The sequence below is a fragment of the Malurus melanocephalus genome, unplaced genomic scaffold (assembly GCF_030028575.1).
Source record: "Malurus melanocephalus ecotype Western Australia unplaced genomic scaffold, MMel_1.1 scaffold_507, whole genome shotgun sequence".
NCBI classification, from domain to species: Eukaryota; Metazoa; Chordata; class Aves; order Passeriformes; family Maluridae; genus Malurus; species Malurus melanocephalus.
Genome location: NW_026623739.1, coordinates 85,756 through 108,387, shown reverse-complemented (window position 1 = coordinate 108,387; position 22,632 = coordinate 85,756). Strand labels below are relative to the sequence as shown.

The following is a 22,632-nucleotide window of genomic DNA, read 5'->3' as shown; positions in this document are numbered from 1 at the left end:
TAGTGTTTCACTGCCAATGATAAGACACTGGGGAACAGTTTATGGGTAATAAAACAGTTGTTAGTATGAGCACAGAGACAGTTTCTCATAAAAAGATTACACAGAGAGAAGTTGAGATTAAAGTTGAAATTAAAATTATAGTSCTGTTTTGGTCAGTGAGATTTAAACAAACTGATTTTATGACACCTAGAATTTTCTTCTGTATATGTGTCCACTCAGTCAATAGAGAAGATGGTTTTGGGGCAGATGGTGAGTTGTACTGCCTCACCATAGAGTATAATCTTGCATTTTATCAGGTTGTTAAGATTTTCAGTGAAGATGCTTTGAAAAGGCGAAGCTTTGTGTGTTTGCAGCACATCTGGCTTTCTGGGGAAGGTGTCCCCTACTAAAACTAGTGATGTCATGGGCTGGGAGCCAAGGTGAGGTGTAGTTTTGATACATTTCTTGGGAGAAGATTCTGTGGCTGAGACCCTTGGTTATATGTGTTGGTGTGGGCGGAACTGTCAATGTGTTGTTCCCTGAGGGGTGAGTTAGAGTGAATGTCACCACACAACTTCAGTAATCTAGAAAYCTGAGTCATGGAGTGATTGCAAGTCCAGTTAGTTAAATACTCATTTTGCTGTATGTACTGTATCTGTAGCTCAAAAATGGGAATGAACCATGTATTTTGGTGTATATTTCTACTTCAGACTTCTTTCACCAAAAGACGAGTTTCTGCATAGCTCTATTGGACCTTCCTCTTCACAAAGGTCCCAGAAATTCTCTTGAGGAAACATAGTTCTGAAAATAGGTATAACTTATTTCCCAGTATTTTTTTTTTTTTTTTTTTGCAGTTTGGGATTGTCAGGCAGCCTGTATGGCCTTGAAGACTGCCTTTAATACAAGCCTATCTGTAATACAGGATGACTTTGTTTCTCGGCTAAAAAAAGTATGATTTAGCCTGCTCTTGATTGTCTTCTTTCAAGTAGGTAAGAAACTTCCTTTCAAAACATGTTTCTTGTTGCTTACAGAAAATAGGTCAACATTTAATTTCCTTAATTGCTGTCTTTTCATAGCTCCACATTTTCTAATTTTTTTGGTGCTTATAATTTGAAGCAAAAGGTTTTTTTTTCTTTCTACAAACCAGCAATTACCTAGAGCAGTAACTTGGAGAAATCTGTTGAGCACAAACTGGAAGTAAACACAAAAAAGTCTGGTAACTGTTTCAGCAGACTGATTAATGTAAAATTTGGGGATGAGTTTGCRGAGGAAGTTTTTGAATCTATCAGGTCTGCAAGGCAGTTTCCTTCTGGAAAGCCAGTGGCTTTGATTCTTTCTCCTGTGATGATGAGTGTGTATAGCCCAGGAGTGCCTTGTCCTATGTTGCTCTGCTCATCAATCCCATGGACATACATCCCTACCTAGGCATTTGTGTTCTGTGTGTGATGTGTTTTTGCAATTCTGGATTCGATGTGAAATACATGGAAGGGTTATGTAGGGAAGGAATCAGAAGCAGTTTTATCCTGTGTCCCTTACTCTGATTCAGTGCTGAATCCCCCTGGATTTTCTCAGTTCATTGTTCTTCACCTTCTCTTGCTCTTCGGTCACTTACGCTACTTAACAGAGGGAGCTGTAGTGAACTTGGGATGCCTTTCTGGAATGAAATGGGGGAGCTGCTGGGTTTGAGCCTTCCACAACTTAGTCCTTTACATATGTGAAGGTGTTGATCACCAAAACACATATAGTCTAAGTAGTTGGCTTAGTTATTTTTACCCAGGACTTTGTATAAGCAAAATGCTGGGAACTGAYGTACATCAGAGAGATTGGCTTGACCAAAACTACATGATAAAGCTCACAGAGAAAAACAACAGTTTTTCTGCAGTCCTTGGATTGTTCATGTGGCTTGAGATATATTTTGGAGCAAGATCGGCACACCATACCACACCTTCACACACACTCTCTCTTAAAACTATGTCTGAATAATTTCTTTGTATCTGAARAGTTTTTTGGTCTGAAAATCTGTTTGTCAGAAAACCTTTTCTGAAACTCTTMTTTTTAAAAATTTTAATTCTTTTATCATAGTAGGCTTTATTTCACTGAGTTTAAAGAAATGTCCTCCTGTATATTGGTTCCTGACTTCTTGTGTATGTGCAATGTGGAGGCCATATTGTTCAGCAAAGTATGGAGAAAAAATATCTTGTCTATAAGAACAAGCATGACTGTTCAAGGTACCTCTTTTGTAGCAATGACTTCCTCGCAGCAGTAGTACCCCCTTCCCAGTGTTTCCTACTGTGAAGAAAGCTTCAATAACAGAATTTGTTGTCATCTTTTGGAAGGCATTGTTAGAGGAGCAGCTCTGACTCTTAACTCTGATGGTTTGGGAARGTACCRTCTCATCTGAGGTTTCAGTCTTTGGATCAGCATTGGCAGAACAGAGAGTGTATTTTTCATTTGGAACTGAACTCCATTAGCAGCTTAAACTAAGGAACTTAACTTGGAGCTGGGGTAGTGAAGTGCATTATGTTTGCTGTCTTTTCTTGTCCCTATCAGCTCCTCACTGCTGGTTGCTGCCCTCCCAGAAACTTTAAACTGGTAAAGCAAATGCTAAACCTAATTCCTTAGGATTCTGAGCCAGCACTCAGCTCTTGAAGACATCAGGGAGTCAGCCGGATGTGATTGGAGACTGCACAGCTGTCTGTGTATTCTGACTAATGCAATCAGCAATAAATTCTTATGTCCTTAACTTTAAACTTTTCATCAAAAAGGAYGATTAAAAAAAAGAGATGCTTGAGTTTAGTAGTAGGGGTCTGTTCTTTGATTTTGTTCGTGTCTAGTAGGTCAACTGTCATATTTTCTTTACAGTTGTAGGAAAAGGGGATTTGAAGTGCTTAATTCAGTAATGAGTAAAAAAGAGGACTGAGCCAGTGACACAGAGGAAATGACAGTAACCATCTGCTGACTGCAGGTGACTGAAAAATTCAGAATGCATGTGTGCCTCTTCCTGTTACTAAAGAATAAAAAAGCTTCTTCAGATGTTTTTCCCTTCCTCAAATAACCTTAATGCATGATTTTTTTAGAGACATTTTTATTCTTATTACTGCTTTCTTCAGAAGTACTTAGCTGAATTATTAGATCATCTGTCTTTATAATGAAAAAAGTGGAAAAATCTTCTCTTTAAGTAGCTTACTACTTAAGATGGTGTAAATCTCAATAATCTTCATAATAATCACAGTTTTACTCTTGAGTAAAGCTTAGAGTTGAAGTTGTTTAGTTTGAAAAAATGTCTTATTAATGATTTTTGGTGCTTAGTTTGTCTCTGGCRTTAAAACTTATTTTTGGTTAAAGACTGATGCTAAAATACAGTGTATAAAGCTTTTCCCAAATGCCTAATCTGCTTGTGTTTGTGTTCTACTGCTAAACTGAAACTAAAATGGCCTTGCTTTTACTGCAGTGGGGGARGGTAACACTGACAGTAGGTTGGAATAGTCTGTAATGAAGGACTGGAATTAGGGGTTCTGGGGTGCTAATTTATTYATTTAATATAGTCATGTATAGCAAAAGGTATGTGTCTGCACTGGCTTTGGTGGTTTAAGCTGGTTTAAGGGCAAGCTTGGAGTATACTCTTAAAGGTCTTGTAACTCTGAAGTAATTGCAAGAATGTATATGATATGCTTTGAAGTATCTGATCTGAATAAGGARCTCCTTGCATTCATGTAATATTCATAATATTTCCTTTAATTTCAGGTTCATATTTAGGAAATAGAAATTCTCTTTAACTGCCTTTATCCACTTGGGGCAAGAGCAAGTACTTAGTGTGTCAGTACACTTCTGTAGTTGAGTTATCCCAGTTGTCTTTGCCTTTACAAATGGTAAACTGGTATACACTACAGGTGTAAACTGTTGCACTTTGGGATACAGTTTCTGGAAAATTAGTCTTTGGGTAATCTTGTGTATTTTCACATGATCTTTGTGACACTCGGGGTAAGGAAAATACCTGAATGAGGAAGAACCAGGGGCACAAATTAGGCAGGTAGAGGAAGAAGATTCCAGAAGATTAAAAACGGGAAGACAAAGCTCTGGGGTGAATCTCTTTGTTATCCATAAGCAYAGGTAACAGCCATTGCAGTTAAATCATAGGATTTTTAAGCACCAACCTGAAAATCATAAGATTCCTAATACAAATAAAATCAAAGTTTGAGAAATACAGTATCATATAGTATAATTTTAAGTATTATATTATTCCACAATAACTTAATATTATACCTATCAACATATTGCCTACAGCTTCAAAGCAAACGATTTACTTTTTTTTTTCTTTATTAGGTTCTGGTGGCAGGAGGAGAATACTGACCTGTGATGGAAGTCAAAACATCATTTAGCAGAGCCAGGAGGATTCCTGAWACTGTATCTACATTAATTAATGAAGAATTTGTTTTAGTTCATCAGAAATCTGAGGACACCTCTGGAAAAGATGAAAAACCACAGCGAAAGGTTTGCCATGACTTCTATTTTTAAATATGTAGCAAGRTTTGTATTGATGRAGAGTGCATACTTAYGAGGAGAGTCTTAGACTGTAATTTTTGTCCTTGCTTMTTGCCAATGAAATTAACRGCTCAGATTAAAYAAAACTGTTCAAAAGTGKCAGTCCAGGTTTTGTTTTAATARCTTCTTTGGGGGTTAGTTTTGTTACATTTTGTGGATCTRTTAATAAGTAAAGGACTTCACAAASAATGAGCTTTGGTTTAAAGCTTAATATTCTTCATTGAGGGGTCAGATACTCTGTTGCTWTCTTAAAAGCCTGTAATTGGACTTGTAGGAATGGATTGCAGAGGGTTTTGGGCTTGAGTTTCTATTTAATTTTCCTGGTTAGTGCTRCTTTAGGCATGAGTAAGACCTTTTCTAAAAGCTTTCTACCTCTAAATAGCAGAATATTTTAGCACTTGGATGACAGCTGATTGGTTAAATACAAATTTCTCCACCTGAGCTGTAGTAGCTGATGTACTGGTTTTGGTCTGCTTGCAACAATAGGAATTTGTTCCCYCTGAAATGACAGTAAGTACCTAGTTTGTCTTTACAGTACTCTTWGCCAGTTATTTACAGCTGATAATTTCTCCCTGTATTAGACATTATCTGCTTCTCTAGTCTGGAAATGGGCTGGTGAATTGGAGGTAGAATCTGTGATGCAGCTTTGGTGTTCTGTTGTCTGAAAAGCTGGTACTTGGGAAAGATGGTTTTTCTTTCTAGGGAGTGTGTAACTTAGACTTTTTTTTTCATTTCCTTAGGCTTGCGCCCCACTTATGTATGGGGAAATTGGTGAAGCATCTGAAATGGACTGGATATGACTAAGAAAAAAAATTCGTTAAGACTAATCTATAGCAAAGTCTGTTGATCTTTAGTCTGAATGGTGACTCTAAATACACAAACTTACTATTCTAAGATAAGCCTGTAGTTTTTTGATGGATGGTTTATGGATCAGCATTTTAAGTAAGGGGATGTGACACTGGATTATATTTGATTCAATTTTGTTGATTCTTGGTGTGTTGTCTCATTCAGCAAAGTTTCTTGACTTTTGCAATGAGTAAGACTATATGTTTAAAAAATAATAGTGAAAGTGAAACTACAAGTCCCTTCAAAAAATATAATYTCCTTCTGCTTACAGGTATTTTCAAATGGAGATGAGGAGTTGGAAAAGGCAATGGAAGAGATACTGCGGGATTCTGAGAAAGACCAGAATGTCACTGCACTCCAAGAAGGTTTTAGTCATGGCAGTGGCAAGGCAGATGTGGAAGGGTCAGCAGGACAAACAAACCAACCATCTTTGCAGCTTGTTTTAGACCCWTCTACTACAGGTATTGCCTGAGTGCTTTCCCTCTTAATCACACAYGGTAGTTTTTTTCTTTATGCAGTTTCAAGTTAACCTTAAAATGAATATAAATCTTTCCAGACCTTCATTCTAAACTCTATGTTAGAGAATACCCTGGTACCTCCTCTTATTATCAATTGAAGACTACAGATAGGAATAGATTATGATCAGATTGATACCCTGACCTGCTCTGCTTTGGTCATGATAATGTTCATTTKGTCTTCAGCCCAGGATGAGTTGGGACTAAGGATTGTGTGAATTGCTGGGTGGATCTGATAGTTGAGGTGGATCTCCTGCTGCTGGAGCTCAAGATCTTTCAGGGCAGTGTTTGTTGATGGTGCTACCTGCAAATGAAATACACCCTGACCAAATTGATTAAACTGTCCATCTCTGATTCTGTCACCAGCTAGCAGTAAGGCTAGCCTTGGGTTTGATATTTGTTAGAAATGACTATGGTACTTTCCTGGTGTTTGAAGTTTTCATGAGAAGTGGAGGACTGAAATCTTCTAATGTAAACTATATTGCATATATTTTATGTAAAATATATTTTAGCTTTTATATATATATATAAAAATACATGTATTTCTTTACATATATCAGGAATACAAGGCTGTGGTCATCTCTGTGTGCCTTGAACTACAATTCTTTTTTCCTCAATAGCATGCAGAGCGCTTCTGTGGTATTCTGTTAGCTAATTCCTAACACGACACATCGATTGGAAATAAAAGGARCATGTTCTTGTTGTAGAACAAGATAGACAGTTTATGTGAAATGGAAATACCTATATCTTAATTGCATGTATGCTGTATTTCTGAGAAACTTACCTTGCTGACTTCCTGATTGACATTCTTCAAACAGAACACAATCCTTAGCATGAATGAAAAGAGAAACTGTAGATATGTTTCTCTTGCCCCGCTCCATCTCCAACAGGAATGATCAGTTTTGCAGCCTTCATGATTCTAAGTGTTATGGCACTGTTRGCTTTAGTAATAAGAAATAGAAATAACAGGGCACACAGGGGTGTTGGGACTAGGTAGGTGGTCTTCAAGGTCCATTCCAACCTCTTAATGTTCTATGATTTTGTGACTGCTTAGAAAGATTTAGAATATTTGTGCTGTATTCCAGTGATGCTAAAGAGAATCAAAAGGCAGTTTGTCTCCATGCCACACTTGGAAACATGAATTAGATTAGAACAGACTTCACAGTAATATTAAGCTGCTAAATGGATTTCTTGTTCCTGGAGCTGAACTCTCTACTCTCATGTCCTTTTCTGGAAAATGTAGGAGATTTTGCTGTGGAACTCCTTGGAAAAAAGGGTGTGTAAAATAAAATCAAATGGCTAAAGATGTGGTTTTTTTATTTTCAGAAATCTCTGCACCAAGACAATCTTCTCCCAGTGAACCCCTGGAAGAGGACAGCGTGTTGTTTAACAAACTGACTTACTTAGGTTGCACAAAGGTGTCAGCCCCACGGAATGAACCAGAAGCTCTACATGCCATGGCAAACATGAAATCCTCAAGTCAAGCCCCTTTAGCTGTGACGCTCTACGTTCCAAACATTCCAGAAGGCTCTGTACGGTAACACACATGTTTGTTGCTTAAGCAGACACATTAGAAGTGATTTCTGATTTTGTTATTTGCACAGGGAAGTAGAATTGCTGGATTTGTGCCTGAGGTTCTTGTTAAAGACAGTTTATTTTGAGAAACTGCTCTGAAGAGACAAAACATGTGCTCMAATTTACAATGCAGTGCATGGCTGGTGGTACCAGCTGCCACACAGTTTAGCAAAAGGAACTCTTGCTAYCTGAGTATCTATTTAAATATGATAATAAGAGATACTGGAAAAGTGAGAGCTGATAATACCTGTGTTCTCCTGACCTCTCTAGTCTGTCAACACTTCCAGGGTACGAGTGTTGCAGGAGTCCTTCTGGCCTTAGGTTTGCTGCAGGTGTCAGTTTAGACTCGCCCATACATGCTGCAGAGTTGAGATGCCAGTCTCTGCTTCCAGCCATTGCTGTGCAGAAGCCAGCTCTGACCTGTATCTGCCTCATGATGCAGATGCTGACCGTTTCTAGATACTAGAAAAGATTTACTTTCCCCACATGAAAAAGGTCTTTTAATTAGTGGTGAGGATCCAGGGTTCTTAGTAAGAGTGCACTAAACATGCACCTGTAGTGTTCTTGCATCCAGAAGTGGGGAGCATGTCAATATTCAAGGTGTTTATTTTTAAGCTCTGGTGTCAAGGTATTTGAAGGATATGATTAGATTTCCTTCCTTGCTCATGTTGTGCTTTTGTGTTGACTATCGTCTTGTGGAGGAAGAGAAGGACCTTCGAGAATCTTTATTATTTTCTTCCATTTTGTTCTTTGAACCCAATTCAAGTTTCATTTGACATTAGAAAATATTTCATTTGAATTAGGAAATTGCACTCTGTACTTTTACAATGGCAGCTGTTGCCCAGACACAAGATGCAAGCACTTCTGTGCCTATTCTTGCACTCACTGTGGCCATTCAGAGGGTTGTTTAGCAAGTGAAGCAACAGGTTCTGGTGATTTTTAATTTCAGATATCAGTGAGTAAAGGACTTCCTAACAATCTTCAGAGAACTGGAAAGGTGAATTCATTTGTGACATAGTACCTTCAATCAAGGCTCAGTTCTGTTGAGTTTTCGTAACTATTTCTTAAAAAGATATTTAAATTTCTTTATAACATTGCATTTTCTTTGATTTTGTATAGAAATAGCATTTTTATGGTTTCTGTGGTTTCTACATTTCTTCTTTCATGTTTTTCAGAGCAATGGTCATTATTACTGTATGATATAGAGGTACTGTGTTTGTCTATATTACGGCATATAAAGGAAATAAAGTCAGTGTTACAACCAGAAACATTTATGTGTTAAATTTGTAAAGCATAGCATTTCTGTTCCTGCTGCCCATCTTATCTACTTGAAATTAGTAGTAATTAGAGTTTAGATGCTTGATTATCTAATTGCAGAAAAGCCTTTCAGGTAGRCCTGTCTGTTTACTGACCTGTTCCTTTGATCTTCCTTGTTCCTTTTCTTGCCAGAATAATAGATCAGTTGAGCAATGTGGAGATAGCCTCGTTTCCCATCTATAAGGTGTTGTTTTGTGTGCGTGGGCAAAATGGGACTTCAGAGAGTGACTGCTTTGCATTTACTGAAAGTAGCTGTGGAACAGAAGAGTTCCAGATCCATGTTTTCTCCTGTGAGATTAAAGAGGCTGTAAGTATTCTGTGTTGTGCAGTGACTGAGGAAAAGGAAATAAGCCATATTTGAAGTCATTCCCAATGAGGAAATGGGATATAGTGCCTTGAAAAATATGTTAGCACATAATAATGAGTTTTGCAGAATGTGCAGCTGGTCATAATGAATATTATTATAATTTATAGTTTTTGCATTTAGTATTTCAACTAGTGGATTTGCATTTAGTATTTCAGCTAAAGTCCAAAGTGCACTGTAATGGGAAGATCCGGAAAGCCTCACTTTTGGGGCTTTTGCAAGCCTCATTTGAGTATGTTTCACACTAAAGTTGCCCTGTTTACCTTTCGAATTACAAAGAACCATGTTACGGTACTCTCCCCTAGATATTTTAGGTAGAACTATGTGGCAGTTTGGGAGAAAAGGACTTTCTAGGGTGGAAAAGTAGAGGTTGAAGAAGAAAWCTCCTTGGGCTTTGACATTTGCTAGAGCAAGCTGTATATTGTATTATTAAATATACAAGCTGAAAGGTACGTTATCCAGCTCTTCTAATGAGCTGCATTCCTAATCTCTAATCAAATTTATATCAACTCACTGAGCATGACAGGAGCAGGGAATGTGACAGGAATGGAAATAGGAGATCTTGTTGCTGAAATGGCTTGATTATTGAACACGTCATTGAGTGCTTTGTGTTACATGATGCATGATTTGTATTCAGTATAAGAGGCAAAGAACAGTGGTTTTATGACCTTCAAAAACATCATAATACCTCATTAAAAAGACCTTTATTTTTTATCAAAATACTGCTTTGCTTTTCTGCAGGTCAGCCGCATTTTRTATAGTTTCTCCACAGCATTCAAGCGTTCTTCCAAACAAGCATCTGATCATGTGAAGGACTTTGTTCTTCCCACTCCAGAYAGTGATGTGTACACTTTCAGTGTTTCCTTAGAAGTCAAAGAAGACGATGGAAAAGGAAATTTTAGGTAATCAGAACGGAAAGGGGAAAGCAGAAATCTCTTTGGAAAAAGCACACAGCTACTTCCAAATGCACTGCTTCTGTGTTGCAACAAAATTTATTTGACCTCTTTTCATAAACCAACATGCTATATATAGGAAGCTGCTGTTTCGATATAATTTTCTTCTCTGTATTTTTTCTGTAGAATTATTAAAATTCAGGATACCTTTTTTCAAGCTACTTTCTTTTCACYACATCGTTTCTTTTAAGAATGCTCAGTGTAGGCCTGTGTAAATGGAAAAGATAGTAAGAAGTCTGGTTGAGTCTAACCAAGTTTCTTGAGTAAATTCAGTCTAGTGGTCTCCTTTTAGGAATTTTTTATCAAAAAGCTAATGAATTTTGGATTTATTGAAAATTCAGAAAATGTAAAATCTCTTCTGTATTTAACAGTTCATGTTCTATACCTGCTAAAGGATGTTTCTATTCTTTCAGCCCTGTGCCAAAGGATAGAGATAAATTGTATTTCAAGCTTAAACAGGGAATTGAGAAGAAAGTGGTGATCACAGTTCAGCAGCTCTCRAACAAAGAACTGGCCATTGAAAGGTAAAATTCTTACAAAAATTATGGTTAGATTTTTGAAAGAATGATATTTAATGTAGTTTTCTCTGACTCTGCAAGCTATGTGACAAGAAGAAATGTACCAATAACACAAAGTGTGATTGCACAATAGTATTAATGTCACCAGATGGCAGTCTTATCAAAAGAGTAATAAATGGAGACTTCTGTTCTACTGAAAAGGAAATTTAAGGTACCAGGAGCATCAAAATAACCTRCCCCCCAACCCTTCCAAAACCTGGTTGATCTCTTGACTTACTTCCAAGCTTTTACTTTTGAATGGAAACAAAAATTTTAGGCAAAGAATATACAGTAGAATTTTTTGTTAGTGTTTTTGTGTTGTAAAATTATGGCTTGGCTACTCATTGACTTTAAAATAAATCTATTTTCAGTGTAATTTTATTTTAAATAATTTTACCCTCAGGATTCAGTTATTGCAGTATTTCTGATTAGTATTTTATTATTATTTTTCTCCCCAAAGTAAAACTGCAATTCTTAGAAATTAGCTTTTATTTTTATGGTCTTTAAAATATTCCATTGGGATGTTATTTTATCACCACAAGCTTTAGTGTGAAAAATTTGTTTAATTGGAATGGCATACACAGGCTCGTAAGTAGTTTTATGTACTYATATAATATTAAAATTCAAAACTGGTGAAAGATGAGTGCAGGTTACATCAGACTGAACTTCAGAGCAATTTAATGTGTCTTCAAAGGTATTTTGAAGTGGAAATTACAATGCAAAAACATATTTCTAAAGATATTTGGYCTCTGGTCTAAAGATTTCAAACATCTTTTCTCACAGTTTCAGAAGATCAAACTTGTTGCTGCTCAGAGAAATTGCCCCCTCCTGGTGTTCAGGCAGAACCTAGGGTTGGATCAGGGTGATGGAGGAAGTTACTCTCATGAAACTTTTGCCCTTTCTGCTCTTGTGCCCTGTTTGACCTGYGTTTTGCCAGGTTTTATTTGGATCAAAGCAGCTAAATGAATGGTGTTCATTCCTGAGTCATATGTACACTATGTAGGTTCAGTCCCCAAAGGGGGATGTCAAGTCTCAGTTGTTTATAGGATTCAGGAGGAAAATTCTGGGTAATGATCAAGGGCTTTAAGGAAGTTTTTCTGAAGAGTGAAATAGCCTTTCATTCTGAGAGATGGAAGGATTGACTCTCTTCTCAATACAGTGGTGTTTAGATGGAGTTTGCTGCTAGTCATACATGAGAGTTAATCTTGAATTATATATGTATACTTTCATATGAAATCTAGGCTGGTATCCTTTGAACCAAATACAGAATGTTGATTGGTTTCTCATTAGTAGTGGAAACACTTAAAGATCAAAGAATATCGGAATTGTTTGGGTTGGAAGGGACCTTAAAGTTCAAACAAGGTCAGGATCCTCACTTGCAGAGAAGATGGATTTGATAGAAACAGCTGTCAGCACATTGAGCCTCCAGCGTGAGGAGGCTCAACTACACACGCAGGATTCAAAATGACATGGACTGTAGGTCCCCATAACAGGGCAGGAACACCTTCCACTAGACCAGGTTGCTCCAAGCCCTGTTCAACCTGGCCTTGAAGACTTCAGGGATGGAGTAAACACAGCTGCTCTGGATAACCTGTGGCAGGGCTGCACCACCCTCACAGGGATAGATTTATTCCTAATATCTGATCTAATYTTGCCCTCTRACAGTGTGAAGCCATTCACCCTTGTCCTGTTACTRTGTTAACTTAATACTGTCAGCCTTATCCATAGGTAGCATTTGTRTTTTTATAAATGGAAATATATGTGAAAAACAATTTCAGTTATTTTTTTTTTTGCTGGTCTTGAGAGTAGTGGAGTACGTGTAGGTGCTCAGAGCTGCTTGGTAGCCAGCTGTAACTGCAAAAACTCAGCAATTCTGAAGTGGAACCAAGGCCCACAGTCCATGTAGGTCATTTTGAATCCTGCGTGTGTAGTTGAGCCTCCTCACGCTGGAGGCTCAATGTGCTGACAGCTGTTTCTATAAAATCCATCTTCTCTGCAAGTGAGGATCCTGACCTTGTTTGAACTCATTTTCCTCTTTGAAATTAGAGGGAAGAGAAGCCCTGACCCCTCTTGCAGAAGGATGCTWCTAGGCATCATAAGTCTCTGTTTCTGTGAGAGACAGGGACTACTTGTTCCTGATTCCCATTCTTCTGGAAAAAAACTTCCCAAAAATTTTGGCTGTCATGCATTGGAACTGTGTATATCTGAGTGATGCACCACAGCAGTAGGATGTGGGAGCTGTTGTCTTTGAAAGCCACAGATGTAAGACCTGCCTCTGGATCTTGGCCTAACATTTCCCTATAGCASCTGTACCAGAAGCTGGATGACCCCCCTGCTATTATCAATTACAACTCTCTCAGTGCTATTTCTGTCCCAGGAGCAAGAAGTATTAAATCTAATGTTAGGTTCTGCCTGGTTTAATTATCTCTTAGAGAATCTGGTTTGTGTGGCTAAATCCAAGTCCTGTATCTGAGCTGCCTTGGATAATTTACATGGTACTGCATTATGGATATAGATAAATCAAAACTATTATCACTGGTTTATTTACCACTTAGGTTTTTATGATTCTAGTATTGGAAGATTATGGACAATGGAAAATACAATTGTGGATGTAAGTTACTGTTAAGTGTAATGAGGTGGAAAATGCAAACCATATACTCTAATGTAATAGGGAAAGCTAGGTGGCATAGTAATTGTATATCTTGAGACTTTTACAGTTAGTGTTGTTAAAATTTTAGTTGCTGGTGTTCATATATCCAATCAATATTATATCCAGCATAATAGTTCTGAGAGTCAGTGAGAAAAAGTGCTTTGATTATCAGAGAACCAAACAGAAGAAAAATCTTGAAACAAAACCCTCTGAATTACAACCACAATTTTCCATAATATTTCAAATTGCAATTACTTTCAGGGGTTTTTTTTTTCTTTTTTTCATTTGAGATCTAAGGTTTTATAAAATCTGTGCAAGACAGCTTGCTGTTCGTTCCAAATACATAATTCTCTTTGGTGTTTTTATTCATAATGGAGTGCACATAAATTTTTTTCATAATGTTCAAAGGAGAGAAAGATATAGATGATTTGCAGAAACTTCAGACCTGAATTTGTGCCTTCATTAGTCAGGAAGTTTGAAAATCTAAATGTTTGAAGAAGTCTTCAAAGTTTTGGTTTTTTTTGCTCTTAAAAATATCAAGAGCATTTTCTTGTAAAATGATTGGACTGGAATTCTGGAATTTGTATAGCACACAAATTCAGATTTAAAAAAATGAGGAATGAAGTCTCAAAATTGAGCCAACTCTTGTTTGTGTGGGTTTTTTTTAAGGGCTTATGATGTTATGTGATTTTTTGCATGCAGTGCTATTATAAATCATAGAATGAATAAATTTGTATTTTTTCCTATGATTGCATGGGAACAATTTTTAAAGTTAACTGGAGAGAGAGAATTTCTTCATACCACTCTCCATCACTGATGTAGAGGAATTGTTGGTATCTTTTAACTCAGTATTATAAATTAGGAATAATTGAGTTTTCACAGGTCAGATGCTAATTTCTGCCATCTTCATTCTGGAAAATAATTCCATTGTCTTTTCTGTGRCATGTGTTGTGTTGTTTACTGAGTGTTGCCATAACAATAACAAAAAACTTGCCTGAARGATACTCTTAAAATTAGAAGCAGTAGGTGGCTGTCAGTTGTGTTTAAGCAAAGACTTATGCATTTTGAAAAACTAATGTATGTCTTTTCTTTCCTTTTATTTTGTTTTAAATAAACTTTGCAGGTGCTTTGGGATGTTGCTAAGCCCTGGAMGAAATGTGAAGAACTGTGACATGCATTTACTAGACATGGTAACACTTAGCTCTCATAACCTGTTAAATAAGATAAGGTGATTTGAAAAAAATAACAAATCCCAGCAAAACAAGCTTCTAATATCTTTTGCTTTGTTTGGGTTGTTTTTTTTGTTTCTTAAATCCTGGGATTTGATGTCTACAACAATAAGATGGACAAAACGTTTAAATTAATGTCAAAACCTGTGGTATCTGGGTTTTGTTTTCAATTAGTGAAGCCGAGATAAGATTGTAACAGATAACTGAGTTTTCTGTATTGTGTCAAGCATGTTCGCTAAAAATTTAGAGCAAATATGGCTTTATATTTGGGTGCCAGGAAGTGTTYCTGTTTTTCCAAGGAGCTGAAAACTTTGCCTTTATTGCCTTAATTTGATTTTAAATTCTTGTCCAGAGTTTAAAGAATTCACTTTTTTTTACAATATTGTAAAAATTGTTTCTGAGGGGACTGCAAAACAATGTCATCCTTTCTGTGATAATACCAATTTACTTTCTCTCTGTGGATAATACAGCCATTTTCAAGTTATGACGTGCTAGAGTTAAACCCATCAGACCTTTTGTGTCTCTACAGTTGTCCCAGTTTTGTCCAGTTCACTGCTGTACTCATGCTGCTGATTCTAGCTATCAGTATTTACTTCTCTTGTCAGACCCATTTATTTGCCTGATTGCATCTACTAGGTCATTTTTCCTGGTTTTATTTCCTGAAATCTGCTCAGATTTTCCCTTTTTATTATTTGTTTATGAAACTGAATAAATTATATTGAATTTTGGAGTGTTGTTGTTTCTATAAATCTATATAACACCTTTTTATTAYTTTTGAATTCTGGTCTTTACTCCACCTTGAATTATATTTACATTTACACTCCAAGTATATTTAACTGCTGGATGTAATGAATTGTTAGTTTGTTTCTTGACTGTAGTATAGAAGTAGACATTTGTGATTGACTTTCAACRTCCTTTCTCCATATTTAAATCTGGAATACTGAGTTACTTTTATTTCTCTACCACAAACTGGATTGCAGAGAGGGAACATCAGTCTCCTTTCATCTATGAAAGAGGCTTCTGAACAGGCTTGTTAGATCTGTAGGTACTGTTTCAGAAAAGTTCAGRAAGCATTTACTTGCCTCATACTAGTAATAGTTCATTCCATTAATTCATTTTCTTTACTGTAACATTCCTAGAACTATTTCTCAYCCCAATGGTCCATCTCTTTGATCTCAAACCACAATTGTAATAGAATCTTCTATGTTTCTTTTTAGGAATCTATGGGAAAAAGTTCTGATGGGAAAGCTTATGTCATTACTGGAATGTGGAATCCTAATGCACCCATGTTTCTAGTACTTAATGAGGAAACTCCTAAAGGTAGTGGAGTCTAATTTGTGTATTTGTTTTACCCAACATGGGTTTGGTGTATGTACTTTCTCTTGGCAATCACAGTGCGTGTCTAAGGACATGAACTGTTACGTTCCAAGAGTTCATTGCTAGGAATTTTTCTGTATAAACAGGTACAACACAGAGTTGTGAATAATTTTTCATAGAACAYTGTGTTGCTGATTTGGAGATGTTAAATTCGTGTTTGGGGCTGATGTGCCTTTCTCTGGTTATCAGGACTTTTTGGTTCTAAGCATTTGCAAGTTGTTTTCTGCCTGCTGTACTCAGCAAAACAGTATTGGCAGGCATTGGRGTTCTCCTCCTTTTAGTTGTGAATTGCATTTCATCCCCTACATCTTGGGGCAGCTGGCAATGATGCATTCAAGTGCTGATTTATAGCATAGTTTGTATAGTTCTTATTGCTGGAACTTTTATTCTCCAATGGGATTTAAGAACTTTGAATGTAAATCTGGAGTTTGTTTTCTGTCCCAAAGCAGAGCTCACATCAGTTGCTTAAAGGCATATCCAAACCTACAGCCAATGTCACCCTTCCTGCTGGTGGATTTTCAAACCACATTGCTTCTAGTAGCATGTAACAGAGCTCTGAACATTTCACCGTGTGACTTATTCTATGCCTGCTCCTTTTGTTAGAGGGAATTGTTTATCTTAATGGTGTTTTCTTTGCATGATGTCTTGCCCCTGTCTTTAAAACAAGGACACAATGTCTTAGTTTTTAAAGTTGTCAATTTAATTTRAAGTGCCTTGGTACACTGGTTAATGCACACTCTCATTCTGTGCAACAGGCATGTAGGGTGTAGAACTCAGGCAATTAAAACAAGTGCAATAGAATSATTAATTTCAAATTGAAAGGGTTTTCGACTTGAACAGCAGTTTACAAATTTAAACTTTGACTAATTTTTGTCATCTTTGTGTTTCAGATAAGCGTGTATTCATGACTGTGGCTGTGGACATGGTTGTTACTGAAGTAGTAGAGCCAGTTCGGTTTTTGCTTGAGACTGTTGTGCGTGTGTATCCTGCCAATGAACGCTTCTGGTACTTCAGCAGGAAAACCTTCACAGAAACTTTTTATATGAAGCTAAAACTGGTAATGCCTTTTTTTTTTATTTTTAGAACATTTTGTCTCATCTGTCCTAATTTGGCCTTTATAAAAATCAGTATGGCACCTGCTCCTCAGCAGTTTGCGTTTTTTAACTATTTATTTCAGGGCTGCTCTAGTACCTAAGGATTAAATAGCATGTATATAGGTTCTGTGCCTTTGTGTCRTGGYTTAACCCCAGCTGGCAAGTAAGGCCCACACMGCCWCTTGCTCACTCCTCCACCCACAGTGGGATGGAGGAGAGAATCAGTMGTGTAGAAGTGAGAAAACTTCTGAGTTGAGATGAAGACAGTTCAGTAGGGAAAGCAAAAGCTGTGTGCTCMAGCAAAACAAACTAGGGAATTCATTCACCACTTCCCATGRGCTRGCAGGTGCTCWGCCATASCCTGGAAATCAGTGRCTTGGGAAGACAGAGGCCATCCTTCCAAACATCTCCCCTTCTTCCTTTTTTCCCCGTGCTTTACATGCCAAGCATGGTGCCAYATGGTCCAGAACATCTCTTGGGTCAGTTGTGGTCAGCTGTCTTGGCTGTGTCCCCTCSCAGYTTTCTGTGCMCCTCRAGCCCTTTTGCTGGTGAGGTGGGATGAGGGGCAGCAAAAGTCCTGACTGTGTGTAAGTAACTGCTCAGCAGAGGCTRAAACACACCTGTGTTATCAACACTRTTTCCAGTAGAAAGCCAAAGCCCWGCTTCATACTAGTGATTGTAAAGAAAAGTAGCTCTATCCCAGCCAAACACAGCACACTTTGTAAACTGAACTGTGATGAGTTGTAAGTCATTGGGCTTTGTGGGCTTAAACAGTTTTGTACCTTCCTATTGAATTCTCCTTGATTCTCTACAATCTGACTTCTAAAGCAGGACATCTAAAGCAAGTCCATTTGACTGGTAGAACTAGGAAATGACTTTTCAATTGTTCATTTTAAAATCAAAGGGCTAGTGACATTCACAATAAGAAGGAAGTGGCTGTAAGAATATAAGCCATTAAAGGCAAAGGCACCTAATGCAGAGATTTAAGACAGTGAGGTTGTTAACAATAGTAGCTCAAGACCCTTCTCTTTTTGGCATTGGCTGAGGTATATACACGAGATATGGCTGTCCAGGGTCGGTGTAGAATGAYGTGCAGCTGCMTTGTCCTGCAGCCACTSTTGACCTGCTTTCTRCAAAGACTTRTGTTTTGGTGTTAGCTCAAAAAGTGAAGAGCAGAGGCCAGTTGTACTGTGTGCATCGGAAAAGTTGTGCATCATCTTTGACTAAAGGAGCCAAAGAGCAGTGATTTTATTTTACTGAGCCTAATGGGAGTATTTGGGTCATCATCTTTCTATGGGGCACAGTAATAGGTCTGAAAATACCAAACTGTTGATATTACCTGGGAAATGTGCTGCTGTGTTTAACACTTAAGGAGTAAAAAAATCTCATGCAATGTTGTTTCTGTATTTCTTCTAGAGATTAGCAWAGCAACTTAGAATTTAAGAAAATCRRAGAAACCCTACTGTTACATGCAAATAAGGATATCTGCATTTTGACATTAAAGAAAATGCATTTGATGATATTATGCTCTCAGCTGTTTGATGCTTATCTCTAATCAGTTCAGTTTGCCTTTTTAATCACTTACAGCTGTACCCTTTTTAATTAAGTAATATGAATGCTTTCTTTTTCTCACCCCTTATAACGTGTCAAACATACACATCTCTCTTCCTTGAAGAAACACATTCATTTCTTCCTGCTGCGAAATTCAGAGTCTGTTCTGCAGATCTTTACGAAAGGGATATTTTTAGTCCTAGTAATCTTTCTACAAGATGAGGTCTTGATTGTGGTTGCCAGGATCTCTTTGGGAGACTTGTATCAAGTCTTTATTTCATCAGTTCTCAGTTGGACAGTTTGYATTGCAGTAGTTATTCCTGCCAATACCTTTGAAACATCCTGTACCTCAAGGCACTGTTACTCCTTGGGAAATAACTCCGCAGATGGCATTGCGATCAACCATTTGTGAACTTCTTGGAAAAGCACTTGAGCATTAAGCAGATTATAGAAAAAATCAGAACCCTTCTGAGAAAGGATTCAGACAGATTTAATAGTCTGAACTGAGGTGGSTAAGGTGCAATCAGGTATGAAAARCACAGGTTAATACGTAATTTAGGATTGTTCTTTCTAGCTATCTCACTGTATTGCTCACGCACATTTGCACTGTTAAAACATAGTTCTTGTAATGGTGGGTTCATGCTTCAGAGAAAACCAATAATCCAGTCTTTTACATTTTATACAGACGAGTCTTGCAATTAACCAGAACATATACAAGAAGCTGAAGACTTGTAATTGTTTTAACATACAGCAAAACCCACATTACTTCATGCCTTACTCTCTCAAAAATAAAAGCTATAGGTAGCTATGGTTAATGATATTAGCGGCACCRATATTTGATTAATTTAACCAAGTACTTTGTAATTACTCAATAAATAATGGTGTTATGTGAGAATAAAACAGGGATAATGGCTCTAATATTATTCTGCTAAATGTTACAAAATGYAGGGTGTATATGCCTACACTCCAAAATTCATTATACTGACTTATTGAGAAAATCAGTCAGCAAAACTGGCTGATAAATGGAGCCTTTACTTTAAGGAAAGCAGGTCTGAATGATTAATCTAAAATAAATGAGAAAAGTTTTTTCAGTATAAAATTATTCATTCTGTGTCAGTCCAAACAATACCTGTTTAAGCCGCTCATCTGCATAATTTCACCAGCTGGTTGAAATTGCAAATGTTGGTCAGTAGTTTTTGTATATCTCCAATGTGGATATTGTGGAGTCTTTCAACTTCATAATAACTTTGTTTTTCAAAAAAATTGAGGGTACYCTAACTGAAATTGTGTTCTTTTTCATGGCTAATTTGATGTTTTTAGTATGTTCTAAAAATTACTTTATTTTAATTCATTAGGCAAGATGCACAAAGTACAAAATASTACAGCATTTTGGGGTGTTTCATTTAATATCATCATTAGTTTGCAGTTATATACAATTCTCTAAAAATATAGTAATCACTGCAAGTCACTGAAAAATAACTGTTCATAACTGTAACTCAGAGGAAAAACTAATACTCCTTTTAYTTTAAAACTTGCAACTTTGCAACTGCTTAAACTATAGTTAATTGACTTCTTTTTCATATAAAAGCCATAAAATATTGAAGGATTTGGCTTCACAGGGACCTTCAAGATTATGTAGTTCCAACAGCCCTGCCATGGGATTCCATTACATTTCCCCATTTGAAGGAGTGTATTTCAAATTATACTTCATGGAAGATAAATTTTCCTGTTTTTTTAATGAGAAAAGCACTAAAAAGAGCTTTTCACAATTTACACATTTTCAAAAGCATGAGGTTTTGTTTCTTCTTTAGTCCTGTCTTTGCCTACAAAAGAACTATTACCATTGTTTTTTTATTCCCCCTCAGGCATTCAGTTCCTCTTTCAGTKACTCCACTATTTTCCCTCATTGTTCTCTACTCTTTTCTTTAGCTGAGATTTTTCTTTAACTTCATYTCATTATAGCTGTTTAAATTGGAAAGTTTTTTTATCATTGTTCTGGACACTACTGAAAATGGTTGTTAAGAGGCAGCTTTGGAAATAATGCAGTTTTATGTGTATTTTCTACCTGTAAAACTGAGAGAAACCAGAACTGTCAGTGCCATCTACTTGTGCCAAGGCAAAGAAATCTGAGGAGTTGTGTCCAGACAATGGTTTAGCCTTTGATAGCCTTATTTTTCTACAGTGGAAACCTAATACATACCCATATTTTGGTTTAGTCTGAAGGAAAAAGCCACACAAGTGCTGGAGATGCAATTTATGAAGTTGTCAGTCTGCAAAGAGAATCTGCCAGAGAGGAAGAATTACTCACCCCAACAAGTGGAGGAGGGCCTATGTCATCCCAGGAGGATGAGGCAGAAGAAGGTAAGGGTAAATGAGCATTTACAGTTTCCATAGATAGTACTGTTATATTTCTGCTGTTAATCTACTCATTTAATTCTTAATACAACTGTTTTGRACAAAAAGATCACCAGTACTTTTCTATTAGCAATAGGGGTATTTTTAGCAAGCTGTTATTTGTTTGCTGCCTTTCAACAGCAGCAGCAGACAATGCGTGTTCATCTTTCTGTGTGCTTCAAAATGCGTTACTGAGGCAGCTGTGCTCTGTCATCAAGTTAGAAAATGTTTTTCAAAGGTATTTTCTTCTGATCAGAAGACATTTGCCTTGGACGTGCTGCTAAAGAGGACAGCATGAAATTAGGTTTTGAAATAGCAGGTTTTAAATGCCTGTTTGTAAATAAAAACAAAAAAATATCCCAAACAGACTCACATGGGGACTGGGGACTTTCCTCATCCTTTAATTGTCCACTGAACATGGGATTTGTTTTCCCTCACTTTTATTTAGAGCTTATTAAAATACCTCCTGGTTCAGTTGGGGAAGTGTTGCAGTTCATGGACCCAGTGTATTTGCCTGCACCTTGCAAAGCTTACAGTATATTTCTCAGTATATTTCCCACTGCTGGTTTGGTTTTTTTTCCCTTGGGAGCAGGGGGGTGGTATGTTTTGTTTTGTTTTGTCTTTTTGAAGGCCGTTGGCCTACTGTTATCTCTTTGTACTCTGAAGGCTAGCCCAGAGCATTCAGATCTACAATAAAAACTATTTCTAYGTGCCATTTTTCATCTGGATGTCTGACCTACCAGAAATTGTGAGTTTTACCAAGTTATTCAGATTTCTGGCGCTGTTCTCACTACCATAAAATGGATCCCTCACTACYGTGGAAAAATTCTTCCTTGATTCTTACAGAAATGTGTTGGATATTAGCTTATGCAATTTGAGTCAGAACCCTGAGATTAACAGGCTGGAACAGGCAAGTGTAGTKAGTCTCTTCTAGTTACAAACCAAAACCCCCACATATCCCAGGTGACACCAAGCTTGCAAAACCCACAGTCAGGTGTTCTTTGAACTTTCATCTGATTCCTAAAAGGAAGGAGAATGGGCATGAACTAGAAATGTCATTCCCCTCTTTGTATCAAGTACTTCTGAATAATAAAAATACTATTTTCTCCTTAGGGATTCTTCTATTTCACTGSTGTTTGGGATTGCTTTGYGGTTCATAGCAAGAACTGGTTCAGWKTTGGTCTTTGGAACTCGTGGATCAGTGTAGTATAATTCAGCTGTTGGTGTTCTTTTTCTTGCTGGATGTGAATTGTAGAACCAAAATTAWTTCTGGGACTTGTTTGATAGAGTTTAAATAATTGAATAGGTTTTTTTTTTTTACAATATTGCCATTACTCGGAAGCATAAAACTGTTCCAGAATGTGGTGAATGCAGCACAATTAGGAATAACATGGATACTGTTGTCTTGCTGCTACTATGGAATGGCTTTATCTTATCACAGAGAAAAAGTGTTCCACCAGAGTGTAAACCTAAGTTTAACTTTGGTTTAGTTCCCTAATGCTAGTTTCCRTATTTTTAATGTAGATCACTTCCTAAGAGAAGACATTGAAAATATGATGCGCCTCTGTTCTCATGGAAACCACATTTAGAGTTCTGTGCCGAGTTCTCTGTCCTGGAGGATATGCAGGTTCAATGAGTCATTTGCAGTTCTAAATAAATCTCTTCGTTCTTTTTTTTTTTTTTTTTTTT

The 22,632-nt window shown here is 37.1% G+C and overlaps 1 protein-coding gene across 1 annotated transcript in view; it reads left to right on the top strand.

The window, feature by feature from the left end:
• The window catches only part of LOC130582571 (rab GTPase-activating protein 1-like), a 114,070-nt gene that overhangs the window by 13,655 nt on the left and 77,783 nt on the right, over positions 1-22,632 (top strand). Inside the window, exons 2-13 of the mRNA XM_057381366.1 lie at positions 834-968; positions 4,303-4,470; positions 5,639-5,828; positions 6,990-6,992; positions 7,209-7,419; positions 8,907-9,081; positions 9,880-10,040; positions 10,505-10,615; positions 14,422-14,488; positions 15,745-15,847; positions 16,795-16,961; positions 20,766-20,910. Coding sequence (XP_057237349.1) covers positions 4,336-4,470; positions 5,639-5,828; positions 6,990-6,992; positions 7,209-7,419; positions 8,907-9,081; positions 9,880-10,040; positions 10,505-10,615; positions 14,422-14,488; positions 15,745-15,847; positions 16,795-16,961; positions 20,766-20,910 — 1,468 coding nt within the window. The 5' untranslated portion in view covers positions 834-968; positions 4,303-4,335. The remainder of the gene's footprint in view (positions 1-833; positions 969-4,302; positions 4,471-5,638; positions 5,829-6,989; positions 6,993-7,208; positions 7,420-8,906; positions 9,082-9,879; positions 10,041-10,504; positions 10,616-14,421; positions 14,489-15,744; positions 15,848-16,794; positions 16,962-20,765; positions 20,911-22,632) is intronic.